Source organism: Meriones unguiculatus, chromosome 1 (assembly GCF_030254825.1).
Source record: "Meriones unguiculatus strain TT.TT164.6M chromosome 1, Bangor_MerUng_6.1, whole genome shotgun sequence".
NCBI lineage: Eukaryota > Metazoa > Chordata > Mammalia > Rodentia > Muridae > Meriones > Meriones unguiculatus.
Window position 1 is genome coordinate 3,493,214 of NC_083349.1, and position 25,529 is coordinate 3,518,742.

Here is a 25,529-nt window from a genome sequence, read left to right on the forward strand (position 1 = left end):
AATTGTATAGAAACATTTTGAGGTTTGTTTTTTTCTCTCTCTCTCTCTCATATGCCTGAGATTCATCCAGTTGAATTTCCTTTGAATTCATTCTCTTAAATGAATTTACACACTTGAATAAATAAATTTATTATTATTTTTTATGCCAGGAAATAAAGCTGTTGCAGCCTAGAGCAATGCCAGGGGCAGGGTGAGGGAGGGGAACTGGCACTTACAGAGAGAAGGGGCTGTGGCTTCCCTGTACAGCTTCCACCAAAACAGACCCAGAATCAACAGACGAGATGTGGCTGTTTCCTGACACCATACTTGCCGCACACAGCTCCCAGACGCAGGCAGGATTCTCTGAGAGCCCCTCCTGCGGAAGGCTCAGCAGAAGACAGCAGAAAGGAGACTACACCATACTGGGGGTCCAGGCAACCTCAAAAGATCCCATCCTGCCTGGGCCCTGCCAACAGGCTGCCAGAGAAGCAGCAGGGTGGGCAGGGGACAGAGTCTGCGTGCCACCCTTACTGGAGAGGAGCGCCACTGTTGCTCTGTCTGCAGCACTTTTATTCCCTGTCCTGGGAAGAGTACCAATGTCCTCACCTTTAGTATATCTCCAACTTTGTAGCTATGCAAACATATAATACATCACAGGATCACTCGTCTGTCTGTCTGCGATGCATCGCTGGGCAGGTCTTCTGCCCTGAGCCACACCCCTTGTTTTTAGGCTTTTGGGACAGGAAAGAAAAAGATTTCTTCTCCACTCTCCTGTCTTAGGAACACTTTGTCTTTGTTTTACAAAAATATTGTTTCCACTTGTGTGCTATAATCTGCTTCAGTATTTAGAGGCCGTGTCTCCACGTTAATGTATTTTTGTAGTATGTTAAGCTGCTGCTTGAACCTGATGGGCTAATGACGAAATCAGCGCCACTAATAAATAACTTATGAAGCGATAGCTGTGTGACTGGCACTGCTTAAACTATGTTAAGGGTTATTTTTAATTATTTTTACGTGCGTGGGTACACACACGTGAGTGTGAGGCCAGATGAGGTGCTGAATGAAAACTCCTGGAGGTGTGAGTAATGGGAACCCAACTCCAGTCTCTAGCTCCACACTTCTAACGCCGGAGCCACCTGTCCAGCTCACGCTGACGTCTTCATTGAGATGGTTCATAGTGAGACGAGACCCTATTTCAAAAAACTAATACAGAAATAGGAACAATACATGTGTAAGCAAATATTTTTTTTAAAGTAAGCCCCTTTCATTCTTCCCGGTGCCTGCATCTAGACCGGTCAGCGGCTGGACGCTTAATTACTAAGTCTGTTGGCTCTTTCCTCAGGATAACCTCCTGCAGTTGCTGGGTCCAAAGTGTGCAGTTTGGGAAGGACGTCTCATAGGCAGGAAGCACGGAGGTGTCCCGGCACTTTTCGCGGGTTCCAGAATCACCTCCCCGAGCACCCGCTCCACCTGAGTTTGCAGCTGGACCTTGCCCTGGGGCCTCTGCTTTCCAGCTCCAATCCTCGTGGAACCCGCCGGTCCCGCCTCTTCCCCAGGCTGGAGCCGGGCTCTGAAGGCTGCTCTGGGACAGACAAACACGGGTTGATGAGCGGAGGGCCCCAATGGCCACGCCTGGAGAGCCCTGCGCCGGCCTGAGGGTGAGTCCCATCTGCTCTTTCCTCTCCCTGGTCCACAGACAACACGAGCTGCTGGGAAAAGCAGCACCCCACTCCCAAATTCCTGACCTCATTGAGCGAGGCCAGTGACAGAACAAACCAGGGCCCTTGCAGAGCCCCTGCCAGCCACTGGGGACTTTGTTATGTGTGGAAACCTTCCCACTCCTGAAGAGCCCGCGGGTCTTTGCGTCGTTTGTTCCTACCCGCCTCTACTCTATAGCCTGCAGCAGGAAAGCGCTGGTGTTCACAGAGGGCTGTACTGAGCCTAGCATCACGCTGTGAGCTCAACGGCTCACAGGGCTTTAGACAGACATACTGGGAAAGCTATCATCCCTCCTTGACAGAAAAGGGCACAGCTGGCTCTGCCACTCCGTTTGTGTGGGTGCAAACGGGGCTTTTCGCTTTGGGTACCTCAGTCTACTGGTCTATGAAATCGGGACAGTGGCAACCACTACCACCAGGGTCCTTATAATGAGTAACAGCCAAGCCAAATGCCACCCAGATGAGGTGTCACTCATCTGTAAGCCCAACACTTGGGAAGCTGAGGCCAGAGGATCACAAAGCCAGCCCCAGCCCACTGCCTCCCAGCTGAGCAGCTTTGGGAAACCTCTTAACCTTCTCTGGGCCTCTGCTTCCCCTTAAGCTAAGGCAGTATAACTTCATCTGCCCTATGGAGTTGATGTAAGGATGAAAGGAGTTGAGAAGTAAAAGGCACACCAGGGAGGGCTTGAAATGTCTGTCCCCACAGATAGGTGACACTGGGACAGGGTGGCTACCATCCTAACAGTGTCCCTGCTGGTCTCTTCAGGGCTGGAACCAGACAGAGCAGGAGCCTGGGGCCCCACACCTGCTCAGCCTGTGCTTCCTGCGAACCGCTGGGAGCTGGGCACCCCCGCTGTACCTGTGGGTCCTCGGCCCCATCTACCTTTTCTACATCCATCGCCATGGCAGGTGCTACCTCCGGATGTCCTACCTCTTCAAAGTCAAAATGGTAGCCGAAGGGAGGGAGAGGGAGGGGGGGAGCAGCTGGAGACTGGCAGACACCCCATGCTGATGGGAGCATCAGCAAGAGCACAGGACAGAGCAAGAAGGCCAACATTTAGCTAAATAGATCAATAGTGAAGAGAGGATGGGGATAAACCCACAGGTCAAAGTCCTCACAAACAGACGTTGTGACTGTGCAAATCCACACACACACACTCACACACAGAAACACATAGCTACAGTGGCCGGGCACTTCTCATTTACTGTGAGTACTTTGGAGGTACACATGGGAGTTTTAGAGCCAGACAGGGAGGAGGAGTCTTTTTATAACTTCAGCAGGTATTTTGTTTATGTGCTTTGGCTTTCTTTTTTAGGACAAGCTTTCATGTAACCCAGGCTGGCTTCAAACTCACTATGTAGCAAAGAGAGACCCTGAGCTCCCGATCCTCCTGCCTCTCTTTCCGGTTTCTGAGATTGTAGGCATGTGTCACGACCCCCGACTCCTTGTTGTCCAACTCCATTATATTGGGGATCCACCCCAGAGTCGTACCTACACAGCAGAGACTCAGTGCTGAGCTGCACTCCTAACGTTTTCATGTGTGCTTTCACATCTTCTCGCTGATAGGCCCGATGAACATTTTTTTTAATTGCTAGACATTTGTTTTACCATTTTTGATAAATGCTTGCCCAAAAAGCATGAGCCTTTCCACTCGTTTTGTTTTTGCATCCTCCACTGGACCATCTGCACAGCCCTGCTCCTCTCCTGAACTTACTAATAGACTCTGTAGCTGACTCCACTCATGAGCGTGCCTTGCCCATAACCATTACCACAGATAGACAGTGATGTGGGAGGGAAAGAATTCACCAGGGCAGAAGAGAAGGCAGAAGCAGAGTTTACTGGATAAGCTGTGGTACAGACACAGCAGCAAGTCAGCAGAGACTGAATGGGGGCATCGAAGGGACAGCTATGCTTGGGGGAGCTTCTGCAGAGACAATCAGACCACGTTGTATTATCAGGGAGCTGGTGGTTATCTACAACCTGGCCTTGAAACAATGATGGTCTTGCCTTGAGGGGGAAATGGCTCAATGCGACCTAAACTGGCACCCCCCACTTCACCCCCAAGAGGTGGGACCATGTCACATCATTGGCATTCGGGTAAAAGTCCCTTCTTAAGTAGCTTCTTCAAGGGGGCAGAGGCAGTGTGGCCCTGTCTATCACTGATCTGACAGATACTCATGAGAGACTAAGTTGAGCATGGGTTATAAGATGGCCCAACCAAGGGAAAAGGCAGTGAGGTCTCCAAGGAGAGGGTTGTGCCTTGGTAAGCACTTCCTGTAGGTGACGCTGTGGGTCGTACGGGTGTGATATGCCATCATGTATGTTGGTGGGATATTAAGGCTGCTTAGAATGAGGGTGTGAGTCTATTGGCACAAGCAATAACAACCAGATAGTTGACAAAAGGTCTCCAGAAAGGTTTGTCCAGTCTGATCCAGTGTAGAAATTGGAGCTGGATGGTGGTGCACGCCTTTAATCCTAGCACTAGGGAGACAGAGGCAGAGGCAGAGGTGGATCCCTGTGTCCAGGCCAGCCTGGTCTCAGAGTGAGTTCTAAGAAAGTCAAGGCTACACAAAGAAACCCTGTCTTGAGGAGGGAAAAACCAACAACAAAAGAAGTTGGCCCTTCAGGATCCAGCCCAGAAAAGATGGCTTTATATCTTTGTTGTACAATTTTTTTTTCTGGACACAGGTTCTCGCTTGGTATCCCTTGCTGACCTGGAAGCTGATATGTAGACCAGGCTGGTCTGAACTCGCAGACCCTCACATACCTCTACCTCCCCAGTGCTGGGATCGACAGCTGCGCCACCAGGGCCAGCATGAAGAACTGCTTTGAAGTCAGATCTGTTGCATTTTTGGGAGAAACAAACTTGGTTTGTTTGGAAGACTGAAAATACAGAGCAGCATTAGAAACCTGCTGGAGGCATAAGAGGATGACATGTCACACTCACCTAAGCGAAGAGTGGGAGGGAAGAACATGGTGGCAGGCCAGGCGGGAAGAACACCTGTCCATCAGGGACGGCAACCGGAAGGCGAGAGCCCCGTGTGCCACGGGGCAGAGGATTCACCCTATGTGGATGCCCCCATAAGGCAGGAGGATCTTGGGACAGACTTAGATCTGTTAATTGTGTGTCCCTTATTCTGACATCCTGGTGGGCCTCTCAGGTCTCAGACTCATAAGAGAAGTCAGGAGATACCGTTTTTTTGTTTTTAATTTGTTGGTTTGTTTTGTCTTTTCAAGACAGGGTCTCACTTCATAGCTCTGGCTGCCCTGGGAGTCCCTCTGTAGACCAGGCTGGCCTCAGACTCTGATCCATCTGCCTCTGCCTCCAAAGTGCTAGGATTAAAGGCGTGTCCCACTGCCACCCAGTTCTTTTTTTGAAGTTATGTTTTAAAGTGTATTTTGTGTGTATATGTGAATGGGCTCACAAAGCAGGAGTTTATAATTTTTTGGAATTTAGTTGTCCCTTCAGTTGACCCTTACCTGAAAGAGCTGACAAGCATCTTGCAGCCAGAGACCTTTGAATTCCAGCTGTTATCAACCTCATTTCTATCAGCAAGAGTGCCCTTTCTATAGTCCAAAACTTGGTATTCCGTTCCTTGGCTTTCTCCTTGAACTTTCTTGGAGAAGGCATGGAGAAGAGCCATCACCGTTAACACTGCAAACAGATCCATGACTATGACACCCGACACAAAGCCGAAAGGGATCCAAGCACCCTCTGCTATGACGTTTTTATTTTAGACGTGGTTCCGGGACGAGCTCTGTCTAGAGGTCGGTCTGCCTCCCCGTTCTGCCTTCTCTAGCCATGGTGGTACTGTTGCTCTGTGAGAGCCGAGCCAGCTGGCAGCAGCAAGGAGCAAAGCTGTGTATATCTCCCGCCCCCTCCGGTAGATGGCAGAGGGCAGCAGCAGCCAGTTTTGTTAAGTCTGTTCCGTTTTTCTCCTGGTGTGGGTCTGCCCGCAGTAGGCTGTGTTTTGCTTGTGGGCACGGTTAAGAGTATCTCTTAAAGAGATAGTAATTGACCTGGGAGTTTTTAGGTTTTAATTTGGGTTGTATCTCTGGGAGCCTACTCTCCCCCACCAAATTATGATAAAGTATGATTTAAAGGGTGTGGATAATTAAATTAGTTGGACGCCGTTTGTTGTAGTAAATAAATTACACTTACATTCTCTCTCAGATCTTTTTCTCTTCTGCTTGTTGGCTTTCTTTTTGATTGCTTTACTTCTCTTCTTAATATCACAATCAGAGCACTATAAGACATTTACTAACTTACTAAAAGGAGTATGGATCTAAATTGCATTTATGCTCTAATTTACATTATGTTACAAAGTGTAACAAATTAAGCTTTCCTGCTTATACTTTTTGCTTTTTTTTTTTTTTTTTTTTTTTTCCCTGAGACAGGCATGTAGCCCCCATAACCCAGGCTGGCCTGGAAATTGCTACATAGCTGAGGCTAACATTGAACTTCTGCTCTGTGTGCCCTCCCCGCAGCATAGATACTGCAGACATAGCCCTCACCTCCCGCACTTACCCGCACCCCACCAGCTCCACATTGTTAAGCTCTCTAAGTTTCTTTCTTTTTGTGGGTCTCAGGGGGACTTTATTATTGCTTGGATTTTTTAAAAGGCTTTTTTTTTTTTTTAAAGTCAGTGCTGGTGCATACCTTGATTCCAGCACTCTGGAGGCAGAGGCAGACAGATCTCTAATTTTGAGGCTAGCCTGGTCTCCAGAGTGAATTCCAGGACAGCCAGGGCTACCTAGAGAAACTACATAGAGATTTTCCAATTTTTTGGAGTACAATTTTTCTTTTTCTTTCTTTCTTTTTTTTTTCTCTTCTTTTTTCTTTTTTGTTTTGTTTTACTTAATTAAGCTATTTATTTACTTCACATCCTCCTCACAGCTTCCCTTCCATCCTCTCCTCCCTGTCCCTCCCTCTCACCTTTTCTCCTCCTATGGATATTACCTAGCTAAAAGGCCTTTTTAAAAAACACTATTTTCTTTGTCTGCGTACAAGAGACCAAGAGTTTCAGAGTGTTGCACTTTTGCAAAAATTTGTAAAGATAACAGATAACCTTGGGCAGTGAATTATGTCAGTATAAGCAGAAAGAGAGGAAAAAAATAAGTGACTAGAAATCTTTGCATGTTAATCCTGAGACCACAGTTAGGGATACAAAAGACATCTGTTCCCGTGGAGGACCAGAAGCACCAGCAAATGGCTACTTTTTGGAAGAGGAGGAAGAGAAGAACAGTACAGCAGGACAGCCAGGCAGGGCACTGGCTGTTGGGTCCATTGATGGCCGCTGGACCTAGAACATTTGTATTCTTTACAGTATACTTACATTAAAGGATTCAGGCAGAACAGGCCACACTGCAGAATGTGAGATGGTTTAGAGTGCCTTGGAGGGCTCAGGTCTCCTAGTGCCCATTCTGTGGCCACGTGACACTACACAGGCAGGCTTAATGTAGAGTTGGAGGGTAAAATTCGTTGCTGTTGTTAAGAGGAGAGCACAGTGGAGTTGGGAGGGACAGAGATGACCATCTCTGATGGGTCTGTGAGTGGTTGTTCCTGTGAGGAGTCCTTTGTGGTCAACAAACCATTCTGTTCAACCATAGAGGACCTGAGGTACCTCTCTATAGGGCTATCCCTCCTACACAGGGCCACTGACACACAGCCAAACTGCCTGCAGACACCAGGCCAATCTACAGCTCAGGGCCACTTAATCCAGATGAGCAGTCTGGGTTCCTATAAGGAAAGGAGAGATTCCACCTACTGGATGGGAGGCAGAAGATCTAGCCAGGGCAACCTCAGGACCAGGGGCTCAGTCCAGGATGGCTCTCACTGGAAAGGAGGCTGGAATGGGACAGCAAGAGAACCTCCCACAATGTGCGCAGGTTAGCCCGAGAGGGGCTGCTACCCCCAGCCAGCCACGCTTCACGCAGGGAGTCGAGAATTGGGAGATCAGATGGAGAAGTGTGCCAGGAAGTCTGGCCAGGAATGCGAGGGCACGGGCTCAGGCACTGTCAACCATGCGCTCTGTTCCCTCTCCGCTCCAAATAGCTGCGGTAGCTAAGGGAAGAAGGGAAAGAGGGGAGGGGAGACGAAAGAGGGTGTTCTCACAAACCTGTGGATTTGTCAAGCCCTGCTGCTCACCACACACGCTGAGTGTGAGTGCGGAGGCTCCCAGGAGGAGGGAGAGTAATCACCACCCTCACAGATCTTAGCTGGCCACCCTCCTTTTCCTTTCCACCTTCAGTTTCCACCAACGTCTCTCAGGGTGTAAAAGTAACTTTTATTTGCCTGATCTAATTGTTCTCTCTGAGGCTTACTGACTCCATCTGCTAACCTAGACCTAGTCCTGGAAGCTTCTAGCCTCTGTACAATCTAACCTAGGCCTACAATGTTTTCAGCCTCTGAGACTTACTGCTGAAATTAAGCTTACCCCTGCTAGCTCTTTCTGAACTCTGGCTCGCTCATTCAACTTAGCTGTTCTGGCTCAAATTCTTCTCCAAGCTGACAGATTTAGTCTGGCTTCTCCCAGGTTCTCACTGCATAGCTCTGCTCGGCCTCACACTAACTCTGCAATCTGTTCTAGTCTGGCTGCTTCACATTTTTCGGCTTCTGCCTTTACCCTTTCTAGCTTGCTCTCTCTTCAACAGCTCTCTGTAAAACTCTGCTGGTAAAAACTGCCTCTGAATTCCGTGGACTGAACTGCCACAAACTCAGCTCCACCGCACTGCCTCTCAACTCACTGACTCAACTGAACTGACTGAACAGAACTCAAAGATCTGCATGCCTCTTGTCTCCTGAGTGCTAGAATTAAAGGCATGTACCACCATGCCTGGACCTAAGCTTTTCTTAACCTGAAACTTGCTCTATGCCAGGCTGGCCTTGAACTCAGAGATCTGCTTCCCTCTGTCTCCTTGGATTAAAGGCATGTCTGTATTCCAGCCAAAGTAGCCATGTTGCTAAATGAAAATTCCTCTACACCAGGGTTCATCCATTGCAAAAAGGAGCTAAGACTGTCTACAGGGGCCAGAAGGAACTTCTTAGTTTATACCAGAACAGGTGACAATGGTCTGGAGTCACAGCCTACAGGCTTTCAGTCTCATTGGAAAACCCCCAGCCAGAGACCTTCAGCTGCTGGTGGGTTGGTTAGCAGACCACACAAATATGAGAGAAAAGAGAGGAGAGAGGTCCCCACGCAGGCCACCAAAATACCATGCCAGGGGTAACAGTACAGACGTGGGTGTTGAAAGAATTTCCAGGACCAAAAAGGCAGAAGTAGAGAGTTCGTTAACTCCACCGTGGCATAGCTGCAGCCAGCTATCCCCGGAAGAGAGCCGCAGGGAGGCCTTCCAGGGCTTGCTTTAATGGGTGGCGGATCTACAGGGGCAGTCAGGTGCGTTTCAATATCACCTTTCCCAAGAGCAGTTGAAACTGGAGCTTGTGTTTACCAACAGCCTGGCATTTAGGCAGTGTCATCTCCTGCCTCAAGTCAGAAACAGCCCAGCCGGCCCATTCATCTTTTCTTTTTTACGGCTGGAGAGACAGCGTGGGTGCTGGCAACGGAGGCCCATTCATCTTAAAGTGGCATCCACGGAAACCGTGATTCCTCACGCAGTGAGGAACCCTCACTTCACATGAGTCACCTCAACATCACACTTCCAGCTTCTTCTGTGGCTTGGGAAACATTGGATCAGCTCAAACTATTGATGAGCATTTTTGACAGGACAGTTGAAGGTCAGGATGGGTCTCAGTGCCTCCCAAAGCAGGGGTGACACATTGGTGACCAAGCATTGAAAATGGGGTCTTCTGCAGCCTGCCTTCAGTTTTCTTTTTCCCTGACAGTCTTATAGAGTGTGTTTCTCCAGGTGCTCGGCTTTGCCCTCATACTTCTCTACATCTTCAACGTGGCCATGCCTCTGTGGAGGATCCACCAGGGGATGCCCCAGGCCTCGGAGCTTCTCATCCACCCTACTGTGTGGCTCACCACCATGGTAATCACTGCCTGTGCAGGAGCCTCTGTTGGTGTGGGGGTGTGAGGAAGGTGGGATCTCCCTCTGCCCTCCACCCTTTCTTGTCTAGACGTTTGCCACCTTCCTGATTCACATGGAGAGGAAGAAGGGAGTCCGGGCATCTGGGGTGCTGTTCGGGTACTGGCTGCTCTGCTGTCTCTTGCCAGGGATCAACGCAGTCCAGCAGGCCTCTGCAGGGGTAAGTGACCTGAGGAAATCTATGTGGTGGTGCCAGACCTCCCTCCTGCCCCCTTTCCACACATGACACCCTGCCTCATAAGTACCTCCAATTCCATGTATTTCAGTTTGTTTTTCCCTGACCCGTGGTTATTGTGTCCATTTGTAGGATGCGGTGTGTTAGTGTGTGCCATGTACATAGTAGGCGTGCGTGCCTGTGTGCAGAGGCCAGGGGAGGGCAGGCTGTGTCTTGATCTACCACCCTCTGACTTCTTCTCTTGAGTCAGTGTCCCTCAGTGACCCTGGAGCTGGACTGGCAGCTTGGTCTTACAGTGTTGTCAGTGACAGTCACCTGCCTTTGTGACCGGACCCCAGGACAGTGTTCTGTTTGCATGGTGACTGACCAGCGCCTCCTTGCCTTTCCTGCCTGCGTTCCTGCCTCCCTTCCCGCCTCCCTCCCCAATGAGAACCCTTCTACTTTCTGCGTCTAGAAGGCAGTTTCTTTAGATTCTGCCTGTGAGTGAGATCATGCCATGACCATCTTTCTGTGCTGGCTTATCCCACGGAACATAACGATCATCATCACATTGTCAAATGTACATAGTTTAACAACACAAGTTTTCATTATCTTACTACATCTCATATTAAGACATTTCTCTCAAAGGCCGGACACATCAGTATGTTCCATTCATGTATCACAGGACACTTGCATACATTCACACACACACACATCCATACGCGTGCATCCATACATAACACACACACATCCTACACATGCACAACATACACACACAGAGAGAGAGAGAGAGAGAGAGAGAGAGAGATACATGCAGACATTGACACATTGCATGCTTGCACAGGCTGCTCCACAGATACATGTACAATTACCTTGCATACTTACAAATGGATTTTCTCATCTTCTCCCATGTTCCCATGCATCTGTATTTATTTCAGATATCTGTAATAGTATTACTAGTATGTTGGATGAATAGAAAGCCTTCCTCCTCATTTTTCTCCTTCCATTTCTCCCTTCCCTTCTGTTCCTTCCCCACTCCCTCCTTCATTTCCAATAGAAACAGTGGTAAAATGGCAGTGTGGGGGAGGAGGGCCATGGTAGAACTAGGATACCCTCGATTGCAATCTGAAAAACGAGGACAACAAAACCAAAATGTCAGCTGGATGTGATGGCACACACCTAACTTTCCTGCATGCAGGAGCAGCATCATGAGTTTGAGGCCAGCCTGGATTACAGTGTGAGAGAATCTCAAAAACAAAATCCCAGTGGGGACCAGGGCAGGTTGGACATTGCAAGATTGTGGAGAACCAAGCAGAGTAGATGTCAATAAAGTCAGCTAAAAAGGAACAGAATGGGAGGTGGGGGCTAGTCTTAGACACTGTTCTATTGCTGTGAAGAGACCAAAGCAACTCTTATAAAAGAAAACATTTAATTGGGGCTGGCTTGCAGTTTCAGAGGTTTAGTCCATTAGCATCATGGCAGGGAGCATGGTGGCATGCAGGCAGACATGGTGCTAGGGAAGGAACCGAGGGTTCATCCTGATCCATATGGAGAAAGAGAGAGAGAGGCTGACTCTGGGCTTGGCGTGGGTTTTTGAAACTTTAAAGCCCACCCTTAGTGACACACTTCCTTCATGGGAGCCACACCTTTCAATCCTTCTAATCCTTTAAAATAGTATCATTTCCTGGTGACTAAGCATTCAGATATGAGTCTATTGGGGCCATTCTTGTTTACACCACCACAGGGCTAGAAAGGAGAAAGGAAGAAACCCCACCCCTTTATGTTGTTGTCCCTGGGGCTGTGACTCATTCACACAGTCAGGCATATGGCAGTCGCATATGCCAGGATGAGCTGAGCCAGTCACTGAGCTGGGATGAGCAGGAATGCTAGGATCAGGCTTCCATGTACCAGGGCTTAGTTCCTATGTAGAAATTGTTCCCGACCTCAGCACACATGTCCAGCTTCAGCCTAAATCTCTGGAATCCCTTCACTTGGTTCAGTGAGGTTTCTCTATCCCCCATAGAGCTTCCACCATGAGCCCCTCCATCACCTGGCTACCTATCTGTGCCTGTCCTTGGTGGTGGCAGAGTTTGTGCTGTCCTGCCTGGTAGACCAGCCACCCTTCTTCCTGGAAGATTCCCAGTCATCGGTAAGTTAGAAACCACGGCCAGACCTCAGTGCCTCATTCTGATGCCAACAACCTATGTGACCAAAGGGAATTGGCCTAGAATACAAGTCTTATTTTTCCGGCCATTTAGCAAAATCTGAGCCCCATGGTCCAGCATGGAGGCAGCTGTAATCTCATGGAAAGGCAAAAGGATTGCAAGCTCACAGAATACATCTTTCTTATGAATGATGGATCAGTTACTGTCTCCTCACTAGGACAAAACATCTGTCTGGAGCACCTGAGGCCGGAGCTTATCTTGGCTCACTGTCAGAAGGTTTTTCAGTCCATCATGGTGATGGGAGCAGCTCAGTTTACGGTGGTGGAATCCTGAGGAGGGAATTTCTCTTACTCAAGGGGGCAGGAAGCAGTGAGGGGACCGGAAGCTATAGCCCTCAACACTCCCTTCTCCTAACACACATCCTATTGCCTGGCCCATAATATATTCATAGCATGGTCCTTGCTTTGAGTTTTGATTTGTTGTTTTTGTTTTGTTTTTAAGGCCGGCTCTCATATTGAAGGCCAGAGTGGCCTGGAATTCACTAGGATAGACCAGGCTAGCCTTGAAACCACAGCAATCTTCCTACCTCCAGAGGGCTGGGATTATAGGCATGAGCTACCACACCAGTCTACTTGAGGTCATCTTGGTCTCAGTAAAACAATAGCTTTTCTTGTCTCTTGTTCCTGACTCCATTAGCCCTCTAGCCCTTCCACTGTGTAGCCTTGGCTGGCCAGGAACTAGATATGTAAATCAGGTTGACCTTGAACTCATAAAGATCTGCCTGTCCCTACTGCTAGACTCGGGTATGAGCCACCATGCCTGGCTCTCTGGCCCTTTCTGCCTTGAGTACCAGGAAGCTCCACACTCACTGAGCTCTCTCCGGTGAAGACACACCAACCTTTGCCACACTTGCAACACTAAGCGCTCACCCTGCCTCCCTAACCTCGGCCACCTACTCACTGTGGGCTTCGAGACCAAGGCCAGCCTGTCTCTTTTTCTACCCCTGAGGTAGGGCTTTGCTGTGTAACCCAGGGTGGCCTTGTCTCTTTCCTCCTGTTTCAGCTTCCTAAATGCTAGGACAACCGGTGGACACCATCACATCTCGTTCTTCCTGGCCTTTTGTCTTTTCCAGAATCCGTGCCCAGAGGCTGAGGCCTCGTTTCCCTCCAAGGTCATGTTCTGGTGGGCTTCTGGGTAAGTGAGGCACAGGGTGGTGCCCCCTGACCTTGTCAGCACTCGTCTCCACAGCATTTCCTCACAGGCTTACTCAGGCCTTCTTTACCCAGCCCTGAGCTTCCCTCCCAGGATGGCCCCGTTCACTTACTAGAGAGATGTGACCCTGGACTCTGGCTCTGCCTCTCAGGACACATGTGAGGAACCCCAGAGCCTCAGGCTTGTCCTCTGTAGGATGGGGACAGCTCTACCTCCGTCAAACAGAATATGCCCAGCTTGCACTTCTATCACTCAGCTCCTATCACTTCACACGATTGATAAGTGTCTGCTGCACGCTAAGCGCCAGGGGTGGGCTCAGAAGGCCAAGTCTCTACCCCGAAGGAGTCCCGGGTTGCAGGAGAAAGCGACTGCCTTCATAGTGCTATTCTCCCAGGCACGAAAGCTGTGGCCTCCCATCAGGTCCACTGCTGCTTTCGGCACAGCCAGACCTAGAGGCCAGACCAGGTTGATCTGAGTGAATTACAGTGTGTAAAGCCGAGGGCGGGGCACTGTTGGCCGTTCCGTGGTGAAGGGCGAAGCACTCTGGTGTTCAGGTCCCACAGAGCAGAGGCTTCCCAGTAGGTCCACTAGAAGGCCTCACGCCCTGCTCCCCAAACACAGGCACCCATCAGCCCTGCCTTCTGCTTTGTGCCAGACCTGAGTGTCACCGAGACTGTGTCAAATGACTTTCCTCTAGACCCCCCCACCCCCCCCACCCCACCCCCGGCCCCGAGCAATTCACCATTTACAGAGAGTCCTGTTGCTCACCCTTGTTTGGTGCTTCGAGCGGGCGCTCAGCAGGACCTAGAGACACAGACCAGCCCTAGGCAAGAGCTTCGCCTTGGAAAGATCAAAGCTCTGAAACAAGTTTCCGACCCTGGGCTTCTAACTCCCAGAGAGGGTCTGTTTCCCTAGCATGTCCATTGTTCCTTAAACACTAAGTCATTTTTTACTTCCCCTGTCTTTAAAAAGAGGCCAGTAGATGGGTTCCACGTGTGGAGGCCACGTTGGTTAGGTGGGGCTGGGTTCACTGCCTTCAGCACCCAGCAGAGGTGGCTTCCGTGGGGTGACACAGCGACCTGCAGAGGACAAGTCGGGGCGTGGGGCCAGCAGGGGGAGCTTGCTCTGCTGACCCCTCTTTCACAGGCTGCTTTGGAGGGGCTACAGGAACCTGCTGAGACCAAAAGACCTCTGGTCGCTTGGGAGAGAAAGCTCTTCAGAAGAACTGGTTTCCCAGCTGGAAAGGGAATGGAGGAGGAGCTGCGGTGTGTCGGCAGGGTGAGTGGGGGCTGAGCCAGCGCTCAGGCAAGAGCCTGGCAGAGAGCACACCTCGACTGGCCCCTGGTACGGCCCGATCCTCCTCCGGCTCCCCAGCACATGCCTGTCAGTCTCTCCCACCGAGCGCCAACTGATCACTGAATGGTCTCAAGGTGTATGGCTTCCCAGAGTGCTGTGCGTGATCTAAACAGATTCTAAATGGAGGTTCTCTTCAGTATCCTGAAAGAAGGCTTCATGTGCAAAGGCCCCAAGTGGGGACCATCTGAGACCCAAAGACCCTGCACTGCTCACGTGGTACCCAGGGCCCCTAAGTCACCCCCAGATCTTATCTGGGCCTCTAGCACTGCTCTGAGTTCAAGGCCAACCAGGGCCTTGTCTCAAAACAACAACAGCAATAATAAATAACCACAATCTGTTGGCCTGCTGCAGCCACTGAGGATAATGTGGGTCCCTTCCCCTGTCTCCTCTCTACCAGGCACTCCAAGGTGATGATGAGTAAAGGGCAGAGTCGTGGGGGCCCTGAGACAGAGGCCTTCCTTCAGCCAGAGAGGAGCCAGCAGGGCCTGCTGCTCAAGGCCATCTGGCGAGTGTTCCGGTCCACCTTCCTGCTAGGGACCCTCAGCCTGGCCATCAGCGATGCCTTCAGGTTTGCTGTCCCCAAGCTGCTCAGGTAGGTCCTGGCTCCAGCTGAGGCACCTCAAGGGCATCGTGGGGTGAAGAATCTGGGCTCTTTCTGCCTCTGTGTGTACATCTGGGACTTAAGACCCCAGAGCCTGGGGGTGGGGGAGACATGGAGGAGAAAGTCACTGACCCCCAGCAGGACAAAGGACCTGTGCCAGTTAGTTTTTGATGCTAAATGGTCACCCCCCCCAAGATTAGCCATTAAAGTCACAGGTGCTCACCCAGCTGGTCAGGATGTGAGGATAGGTAATTAGAGCTGGACCCCACTGTATGGGCTTACTCACGAGTTTGTGGCTAGTGGCTGAGCAGGCCAGACTAGCTTAGGCTAGCTTGTCTGAGATGCTCTCACTGAGGAAAGATTCTCTGTTCCATGCAACTTCCGTCCTCGAAGAGACTAAGGCAGGCCTGTTCAAGTGCTATTGGACATGGCCCTGGGAGACAGGGAACAACCACACATTCACATACCCAGGGCAAAGCCTGGCGTTGGCACAGTACTATCCACCCCCTGTCTGAACAGCCAGAGCTGGAGCCAGTCCAGATTCAAGAGGTGGAGTATGGGGGCAGGCTTGCCAAGGAAGGGCTGTCATTCCTACCTAGAAGGAAGAAGATTGCAAGTTCCAGGCCAGGCTGAGCTACACCATGGGTTCTAGGCCAAGCTAGGTAACTCATCTTGTCTCAAAATACAAAGTAAAATCTGGTGTTCAGGTTTGTGATCACAGCACTCAAGAGTCTGAGGCAGTGGGACCACAGCTTGAGACCTGAACCACAGAATGAGTCCTATCCCCAACTAGGGACAAACTGGAGCTTGATTTGTAGTTCAGTTGGTAAAGCATTTGCCTGGCTTGACCAAGCCCTGAGTTTGGTCCTTAGCACTACGTAAACTAGGAGTGATGGTACCTGCCTGTACCCTTAGCACTCAGTAAGGAGGAGCAGAAGCTCAAGGTCATGGTGTACATAGCGAGTTTAAAGCCAGCCTGGGCAACATGACCCCCATCCCCACCCTGCTTTAAAAACAAAGTGACGTTGAAAATAGTTGTAACCACTTGTCCAGTCAGTCACCATGCTGACTGATTGCTCAGGTGGCACAGCCTGGCCTCACTGGCGGTCCCTCTTCCTGCGCCCCAGCCTGTTTCTGGAGTTCATGGGTGACCGCGATTCCTCGGCGTGGACGGGCTGGCTCCTGGCCGTGCTGATGTTCTTGTCGGCCTGCCTCCAGACGTTGTTTGAACAGCAGCACATGTACAGGGCCAAGATCCTGCAGATGAGGCTGCGAACAGCCATCACCGGTCTGGTGTACAGAAAGGTGAGCCTCAGGTGTTATTGTTTTAGAAGTGATGCGTAAAACAGATGTTATATGAAAGAGGTTTATTGGATGGAGATGGAGGGAGAGAGAGAAAGACAGAGAAAGTGGAGAGAGCAAGTGAGAGAGAGAGGCAGACAGGCCACTAAGTACCTGGCCCAGATGACACACATACTGACATTGTCAGGACCCTAAGGGTTCCTGAGGGATTGAGTTGCCTGCACACGTGATTTCAGGGGTGAGAGTGCAGCGTCACACTGCCGCTCTCCTGCGCTCCGACCTACCTCCTTGGTTATGCTCTGTGTGATCGCAGCCCCAACTTCTCCAACCATATCTCTTCCATCTATCATGCCTTCTCTGGCTTCTGCTCCATAGTGAGACTCTGAGTGATGTCTGTGGACTGCTGAAATGATGGGGGCTCCCTGGGCTTGAAGCAACTCAACCAGGGGGAACAAAATGTTTGTAGACTTTTCAGGGTCAGAGCTTGGGCCCTGCAGCCCTAACAAGCTGGGCACCTTCTCCAGTAGGCCAATTAAACAGACAAGTGACAGTGGAAGGCAGAAAAAGGAGTTTTACCCAATGTGGCCGCACTGGGCGGAGAAAGACACCCAGTGGCCAACTCCCTCTAAGCCCTTCTTTGGGACCCTGACTGTGAGGTCTAGATTTAAACAGAGGGTAAACAGGATGATAGCTGTGCAATTCTGCTTGGGTGTGGCCCCACCGACACATTGGGTCTCGGCAACTTGTCAGGACACCGTGAAATCTCTCCCAAAGACTAGTTCCTCTCTGGCACCAGGCTTCGGTCTTTTCCTTCTCCCAGCATGAGCCTCCTGGAGAAATGTCAGTGTCCAGGTATCCATTGTTTATATAGCCGGTTAGCCCAGGGAAGGAACAAGACAATCTGCATTCCTGCGACAATGCTTACAGTCCACTCCTGTCTCCATGTCTGACTTCCTTTGAGCACAAAAAAAAAAAAAAAAAAAAAAAAAAAAAAAACGCTGCCTACCGCGAAGGCAGCCTCTGATCCTCAAGAAGAGGTCTGACATAGCCTGACCCTCATGGAGACGCCTTCCTGGCCCTTGGCATAGCCTCCATTGAAATGAACTATAAACTCCAGCTGTGCCAGCCAGCTTGTCTCCACTGTAGTTCTCAGGAGGCAGCAGGGGCAGGAAGTCCTGGTGGGCGGGATTGCAAGGAGCCCTTTGTAAAACCTTTCAGAGTAGTGAGTTCTATACCATGGATCACACTAACTCTCACACGATAGGGAGCAGCTAGGAAGAGCCGAGTTCGTCATGCTGGGGTGGGGGGGGAGAGGGGGCTCTGACCCCAGGACTCCGACTCTGGGCAAATCTGCTTCTCTGAGCCTCAGTTTCCTTAGCTACACCTAAGAGATTCTGGGATCACTTTCCCCTTTTTAACAACCCTCAAGATGCAACGTACCTGCAGGCCTAGTTGCATTCAGCAGAGCGACGGGCTCTGGCATCTGGGAAAAGGAGGCTGCTCTCGGCACAGGCACGGGCCTCCGCAGAACAGGACCAGTGCAGCCAGACCACCACGGCTTAAGCTTTCTCTTCATGAGCATGACCCCCGATCCTCATGCCCACCCTGGGAGGTGTGGGAGGGTGTACAGGTTCACTGCGCGCCGGCAAACCGAGGTGGGGCCTGCACCCGGCGCCCACTCCCGTCTTCCCTCAGTCTTCCCTCCTCGTGCTCTCCTCCTCACACCTACCCAGGTCCTGGTGCTGTCCAGTAGTTCCAGAAAGTCCAACGCAGCAGGGGATGTGGTCAACCTGGTGTCAGTGGACGTGCAGCGGCTGGCGGACAGCGTGCTCCATCTCAACGGGCTGTGGCTTCTCTTTCACTGGATCATCATCTGCTTTGTCTACCTGTGGCAGGTGGGACGAGGAAGTGGGCGTGAGCTCCCATCTCCTCCTCTTCCTTCTGGCTCTTCCTCTTCTTCCTCCAGCTCCAGGTGCACCGCGCAGGCTGACGTAAAGTCAAGGGTTAGACAGGGCGGCCTTGGCTAGACTCCAAGCGTAGGCCGGCCCTCTCTGGCGCGCAGGTCCCTCTCTCGAGGAACGCTGCTGATCATGCTGATGAATTTATCCCCCACTTTGGAGTTTTAGTTTGGTTCAGTTTGGGGTTCAGATAAGACATGTGACCCTGGCTATCCTCAAACTGATGACATAGCAGAGGCTGGCCTCGAATGTCTGTCCTCCTGTCTCCACCTCTGAGAGCCGGGATTACGGGAGTGTTGCCGCCACACCCGTCCAGAGCCTTACTACCAACACTTCTCAGTGGGTGACCACTGAGGCACGGTCACCAGCAAAAGACTGAAACACAGTGTCAGGGGAAGGAACTGCTAGCATGTGCGGAAAGCATGGAGTGCCGTGGCATCCACTATGGGGCAAACTGGTAGGCTCTGTGTGGGCGCCGCCTGGGGTCAGATCTGGCTTTTACCATTTACTTGCTGTTAAAACTCTCACACTAGTAACTCATCCTCTCTGTGCCCCAATTCCTCAGCTCTAAAATCAGAGGATAATTAGAAATAGGTCAGACAAGCTGACGGAGGTTATGCGACCTTGGGCTGGGGTGAGAGTGGGGGGTTGGGAGTCGGGGGAGGACTATGGGTTTGGATTTGGAAATGGTAGAGACGCATTTGAGATCTTGAGGGTATAACCGGAGTTTAACAAGAAATTCATATGTGTTTTGTGGGCACCTACTGAAGGTCATTTTGAGCAATGTTGTTAACTAGCCCTGCATTTTTCCCGTGGCTTAGTGTGAGGGGAAGTATGAATTTCCTACTGTGTTGGTGCTCAAAGCCTTTCATCAGACTCTGAAGCACTTTGTTTCCGATTTCTGAATTACTGATGCTCAGGGGCTTTGAACAGCTTGCTGAACCTACCTGCTGCAGTGTTGCTAGCTCTGCCTGATGGATGAGGGGATGCATCACCACTCACTGATGACCACTGGGTATTTTCTCACTTATCTCTGTGATGCCTTGAGTATGCCACACAAGTGATTTTCCGCTGATCTACATCTCTGGTCCTTAATTTTCTTTTTAATTTTGAGACCAAGTCTCAGGAAAGAAAAAAGAAAAAAAAAAAAAAAGCTGGCCTTGCTCTTGCCGTATAGAAAGGCTGGCATTTGTGATTCTCCTGCCTTGACCTTGGGAGTAAAATTCTGTTTATGAGCACTGACATTTGAACATCCGAAGGCCGGTGGTCAGTAAGCACACACAGGCATCCAAACAGTGCCTATGCGCAGCGTTAACAAGCTGGCAATTGTTGTAGGAGGGAGAGGGAGGAGGCGGGGGACAACCAGAGGCTGCAGTGGCCACAGTGTTCTGCACAGAGCCCCTGCCCTGGCACCAGAGGACCACCAGGCCATCCCAGTCTTACTGAGATGATGGGCCTCATGAGGCCGCGCTGTCGAGCCAGCGAGTCAGGGCTAACCTTACTGTCCAAATGAGTGTGTTTCCCAGGCTGCCAGTTGTCTTCAGGACAATTCCCCTGAGCCACTAGGTGGTGGACTTGTTGCATGAATAAAACCAACTAGCCTGCTTTAGTCTGGAGACCGGAGAGTAGAGTTCTTGTGGCCGAGAGAAATACAGCTGGAGCTGGGGGGCTTCAGGGATGAAATCTCAGAAAAGCACAATAGAACTTGATTTGAAAGAAAAAAAAGTTATTTAGTCTATTCACACCACCTCATCTCCGAGGCACCAACGGTAACAAAGCTCGTGGGAGGGAGCTGACCAGCAAAACACAGATGTCCAGTCATACATAAATGTCAAATAAACTGAATAATCCCTCAGTATAAGTATTTCTCCAGTATCTCGGGGAACATTCTTACACTGAATACTCTTTACTGTATCAGAAACCTCAAATCTGTCTGTTTATTTGCTTATCTGTTGACCCCCTACTAAGAGGTGAGACGAAGGCTGGAGTAACAGTGACTCCCGATGGTGGGAGTGACCCCCGTGCCTGTAGTACCTGCATTCTGGAGGCAGGGGCGAGAGGATCAGGATTTTTAAGACAGCCTCAGGACCATAGTGAGTTTGAGACCAGCTCCGATTAAGACCTGGTCTCAAGAGAAATAAAACACAAAAAGAGGGACTGGCAAAATGGCTCAGGAGGTAAAGTAAGTACCTTGCTGTGTGATGACACATGCCTGGGGACCAGGGGAAACGTGAAGATGGTGGGGAGTCTGAGTCTACAGTGCCATCCATGTCCCAACCTCCACATGCAAGCTGCAGCCGTGTCACCTCAGTAATAACAGACGTTTGAACAGAGCAGGGAGGGGCCCCAACAAAGCGCTCACTGGGTAAGCGTGAGGACCTAAGTGCAGAGCCCGTAACCTAGGTAAAAAGCCGGGCACAGTGGGCTACCTGAACCCCAGCCCTGGGAGGTGGTGTGACCAAACCTGTGGAGGCTCACGACACCCTGTCTTTGTCCCTAGCTTCTTGGCCCCTCTGCCCTCACAGCCATTGCTGTCTTCCTCAGCCTTCTCCTTCTGAATTTCTTCATTACCAAGAAGAAGAGCTACTATCAGGTATGGCGTTTGGGAATGGGGACACCTTGGGTGGGTAAACAGCCCTGGGGTTCTGGTTGCAGACAGGTAGGGAGAGGCCAGAGGCTACAGAGCTGGCCTTGCCCTTCCATGTTGTCAGACCCGTGTCCCTAGACAAGCCTTAGTTCCTTCTAGAATGTGGCCCCTTCCCAAAGTGGCCCCAAGCTCTGTCCCTCAGTGACTCTTACCTCTGCCCCCAACTCAGCCCAGGGGAGTGTGTGGCAGCCAAAGAAGCCACACCCATGCTGCTGAGGCCGCTCCACGTCAAAGCCTGAGGCCCCACCATGGCCTTCGTCACCACCTCGCCTCCTCCCCCTGTCCCTTACCCCAGTCTTCTTCCTCGCACAGCCACACACAGCTGTCCTTTGGCTGCAGCTCTTACTTCTGCACTTCTCTCAGAGCACCGCCCAGGCCGTCACACTGGAAGCTTCCAAGCATTGAGGGCGGAGGCAGCCTCGGCATAGGGGGACAGTAGGTGGGGTTTAGTACACCATCGGGGCTGATGAGATGGCTCACTTGCTGACAGCTCTGACCCCTGAGTCTGACCCCAGGACCACATGGTGAGGGGAGAGAACCAGCTCTCTCAGGTTGTCCCGACCTCTACATGCTCGCTCATACGTGTACACAATAAATAAACGACGTGAAAGCAAAAGTGGTTGAACCAGATGTGGTGGTGCACACCTTTGATCCTGGCCTGCAGGAGGCAGATGGGGGAATCTCTGTGAGTCTGAGGCCAGCCTGGTCTACATAGCAAATCCAGGCCAGCCAGGACTAAGTAGTGAGAAACTATCTCAAAAACAAACAAACAGCACAGGCCTGCCTTCCCAGTACCAGGGAGGCAGGTGGATAGTTTGGGGCCAGGCTGCGCTACACAGCAGACGGTGTATTAACCGCAGGAGAGGGAAGTGCTCAGTCAAGTTGGTGAATCGCAGGAGAGTGGAGGTAGATGAACTGAGCCCTCCTAACTGTCCCTCAGCCCTCTACTGTCACCTCTGCCTCCTCGTCAGCCTTGGTGACCTCTGCGGGCCGGCACTCCCCCTCCCTGCCTGTGCTTCCGCCGATCCCGGACACCCTCCCGGCAGATGTCCAGGCCCCATCTCTCCCATGCTACCCAGGCTGGCCAGGCTCTAGGTAGCCTCAAAGGCGCTCTCCACATAGCTGCCCTGTGGTCTCTTGCATTAAACACGAAACCTTAAATACTTTCACCTGACCTGTCTGACCTTCAAGCCCTGCCTGCTGCAGTCAGCCCTCTCCCCAAGGACCCAGCTCGCTGCCGCTCTTTCCTCCAGTCCCCCTGGATTTCTCTGGGGTCACACTGTTCCCTCCCTGAAGGTTCCCTTCTCCTGTCCCCACCCACTCCAGCTGCACACTCACCACACTGGGTTCTGCAGCCTCCTGTCCTCAGGAAAGCCCTCCTGGCAGCTCACCCACACCCACGGGGGGCTTCTGATTGCATAATAAAAGCAGGCTCAGGAGGCTGTGATAGCTGGCAGGGGGCGGGGTCAGGGGTTAATGAGGGCCCACGGTGGGGTTGGCGACCCTGGCAGAGATGCTGGGTTGCTGTGTGGCTTGGAGAAAGACTCAGCAGGGTTTGTGGCAGAATGGCTGCAGGGGCCACAGGGATGGAGATTTCCAGGCTGGCCCCTCTCTTGCCTCTTCTCTCCCGTCTCAGGAAGAGCAGATGAGACAGAAGGCCTCCCGAGCACGGCTCACCAGCTCCATACTCAGAACTGTGAGAACCATCAAGTCCCATGGCTGGGAGCAAGCCTTCCTGGAGAGACTCCTTCAGATCCGGGGTCAGGAGATCGGCGCTCTGAAGACCTCCACCCTCCTCTTCTCTGTGTCTCTGGTGTCCTTCCACGTGTCTACATTTCTGGTGACGTCATTCTGGTCTCGCTGCTGACAGGGGCTGGGAGAGGGTATGCTTGCAGTGGAGAGCCTGTGCCAGCAGCACTGCAGCTTACACGTATGGAACCCAGGGTCACCTCAGTGGGCTCTGCCCCACAGAAAGGGACAGCAGGCTCAGTGCCACCCATGTGCTTTAACAGGTGGCGCTGGTTGTGTTTGCTGTCCACACCCTGGTGGCGGAGGACAACGCCATGGATGCAGAGAAGGCTTTTGTGACCCTCACAGTGCTCAGCATCCTTAACAAAGCCCAGGCCTTCCTGCCCTTCTCTGTACACTGCATCATTCAGGTGAGGTGCGAGGATGGCTCCATGGAGCTCAGCCCGGACTCTGGACCACTGTCAGCAGAAGAGTGAGGAGAGGGAAAGGTCTAGAGTACAGCCGGACACCATTAGAAGTGGATCAGAGTGCGCAGGGAAACCTCAGCCAGCATCCCTGGAGAATGTGTCACTTACATTCGAGAACTCATCCCGGGTCCCCTCCTTGAATGGGGCCTTTCATTTCTCTGCCTTTTCTATCTTGTCTTCCCATCACACATCCTGAGACATGTTAAAAAAAAAAAAAAGAGGAAGACTGAAGATTTGAACTGCTTCCTCCTCCTACTCCTTTGTCCTGCTGTGTGTGTGAGAGAGAGAGAGAGAGAAAGAGAGAGGGAGAAAGAGAGAGAGAGAGAGAGAGAGAGAGAGAGAGAGAGAAACATCAGGTGTCTTCCTCTGTCCCTCTCCACCTTATTTTTTAATATTATTTTTTTTATTCTTTGAGAATTCCAATCAACATATTTTGATCATGTTCACCCCATTCTTCTCCTAACTCCTCTCAAATCCATTCCCTATCCACTTCCAACGTTGTGGTTTCTCTCTCACTCTCTCTTTCTTTTTTATAACCTACTGAGTCCAGTTTGTGCTGAGCATATGCTCCTCAGTGTGGGCCATCCTCAAAAGCGTGGTTGACCTACTGGAAGCCACACCCTTAAATAAAACTATCTTAGTAGTTTCTCTTGCTGTCATAGAACACCATGACCAAAAGCAACTTGGGGAGGAAAAAGATTATTTCAACTGACAGCTTGCAAGTCCATTATCTAGGGAAGTCAGGATAGGAAGGAACTCAAGGCAGGAACTGATACAGAGGCCATAAAGGAATGCTGCTTACTGGTTTGCTCAGCCTACTTTTTTTTCAGGGTGGTGGTAGTTCACAGAGACAGGGTTTCTCTGTGTAGCCTTGGCTGTCCCGGACTCACTTTGTAGACCAGGCTGGCCTCGAACTCACAGAGGGCTGCCTGCCTCTGCCTCCCAGAGGGATTTCAGGCATGTGCCACCATCAAGGCCAGCCTACTTTCTTATACGCCCCAGAACCAAGAAGAAGTTCTCTAGGCTTGCCTATGAGCCTGTTTTCATGATGTTTTCACAATTGAGAGTCTCTCTTCTCAAATGACTCTGGCTTATGTCAAGGTGACATAAACTCACCAACACACCCACCCTCGCTCAGAAGCCATTAACTATCCTTAGCTCCTCAGCCACGAGGCCACATGCGTTCTCCCCTCATCCATGCTAGAATGTTGACTGCTTGATCTTGCACAGGCAGCCACAGCTGCTGTGAGTTCACGAGGGCAGCAGTCCTGCAGTGTCCAGAAGACACTGTTTCCCTCCAGTCCTCCCTGACCTCTGGCTCTTACAAGCTTTCTGCTCCCTCTTCCCCGAGCCTGGGAGAAGGGGATGTGATCTAGAAGTCATGCTTGTGAGCTCTTTGCAGACAGTTATTCTCTGTGCTCTGACCAGCTGTAAGTGTCTTCATTAACCAAGGTCTGAAAGCTGCACTTATGTGAGGTATAAAGAGATACATTTAGAAAGAAAGATACACATTTAGCAAACAGTTGAGTTGAAGTCCGTTTGGCAACCATTAGTAAGTTTACTCCTAAAGCTTACCAGCTGCCCCAGCTGTGGGTTACTGGCCAGATTTAGAGTACAGGGTGTACATTTCTACCTGTGGAGCAGGCCTTGAGTCCATCAGAAAACTTTTGGTTACCCCATGACATTAAGCCAGCCTTGCACCCCGGAGCACATCTCTCCATGACAGTCACCTGTAGCTCAGTGTTCACAACTAGGTGAGCGAGTTGGTTACGCTCTCACTAGCCGCCTGCACAGCACCTTCTGGAACCATAAAAGCTGGCCGGCAGGGAGGAGGCTGCCCAGTCAGCACCAGCTTGGTTTCTCCATGCCCCATGACCAAAGCATGTTGTGCTTTCAGCAACAGGGGATTACCCTCAAGTGCTGGTGGGCACTGAGAGTAACTGTCGTTTTTAGGGTCTCCCAGGTCAGAGCTGAGATATTCCACATCCGACACTAGGCATTTTAGTAGGTGATACATGGTTTATGAGAGAAGCATCATCCCTTGTGTAGGTAACTCCAATGAAATACATATACATGCACATGTGCCTGCACACACACACACACACACACACACACACACGGAAGCTTGTAAAACAGCAGGTTTTCATATTGCTTTTTCAAAAATCCTA

The 25,529-nt window shown here is 51.0% G+C and overlaps 1 protein-coding gene across 8 annotated transcripts in view; it reads left to right on the forward strand.

The window, feature by feature from the left end:
* Positions 1-1,434: 1,434 nt before the first annotated feature.
* Positions 1,435-25,529, forward strand: part of Abcc6 (ATP binding cassette subfamily C member 6) — a 49,274-nt gene continuing 25,179 nt past the window's right edge. For 2 of the 8 annotated variants that reach the window (XM_021640365.2, XM_060378815.1), the window contains exons 1-13: positions 1,484-1,637; positions 2,464-2,646; positions 9,568-9,693; positions 9,782-9,910; positions 11,928-12,053; positions 13,202-13,263; positions 14,428-14,559; positions 15,035-15,229; positions 16,366-16,543; positions 18,274-18,435; positions 20,999-21,091; positions 22,782-22,985; positions 23,158-23,304. In XM_021640365.2, the coding sequence (XP_021496040.1) occupies positions 1,602-1,637; positions 2,464-2,646; positions 9,568-9,693; positions 9,782-9,910; positions 11,928-12,053; positions 13,202-13,263; positions 14,428-14,559; positions 15,035-15,229; positions 16,366-16,543; positions 18,274-18,435; positions 20,999-21,091; positions 22,782-22,985; positions 23,158-23,304 (1,773 nt within the window). In that variant the 5' untranslated portion in view covers positions 1,484-1,601. Of the gene's footprint in view, positions 1,638-2,463; positions 2,647-8,105; positions 9,437-9,567; positions 9,694-9,781; positions 9,911-11,927; positions 12,054-13,201; positions 13,264-14,427; positions 14,560-15,034; positions 15,230-16,365; positions 16,544-18,273; positions 18,436-20,998; positions 21,092-22,781; positions 22,986-23,157; positions 23,305-25,529 lie in introns of those variants that run through there. The other 6 variants (XM_060378845.1, XM_060378839.1, XR_009590384.1 and 3 more) reach the window with 6 other exon arrangements.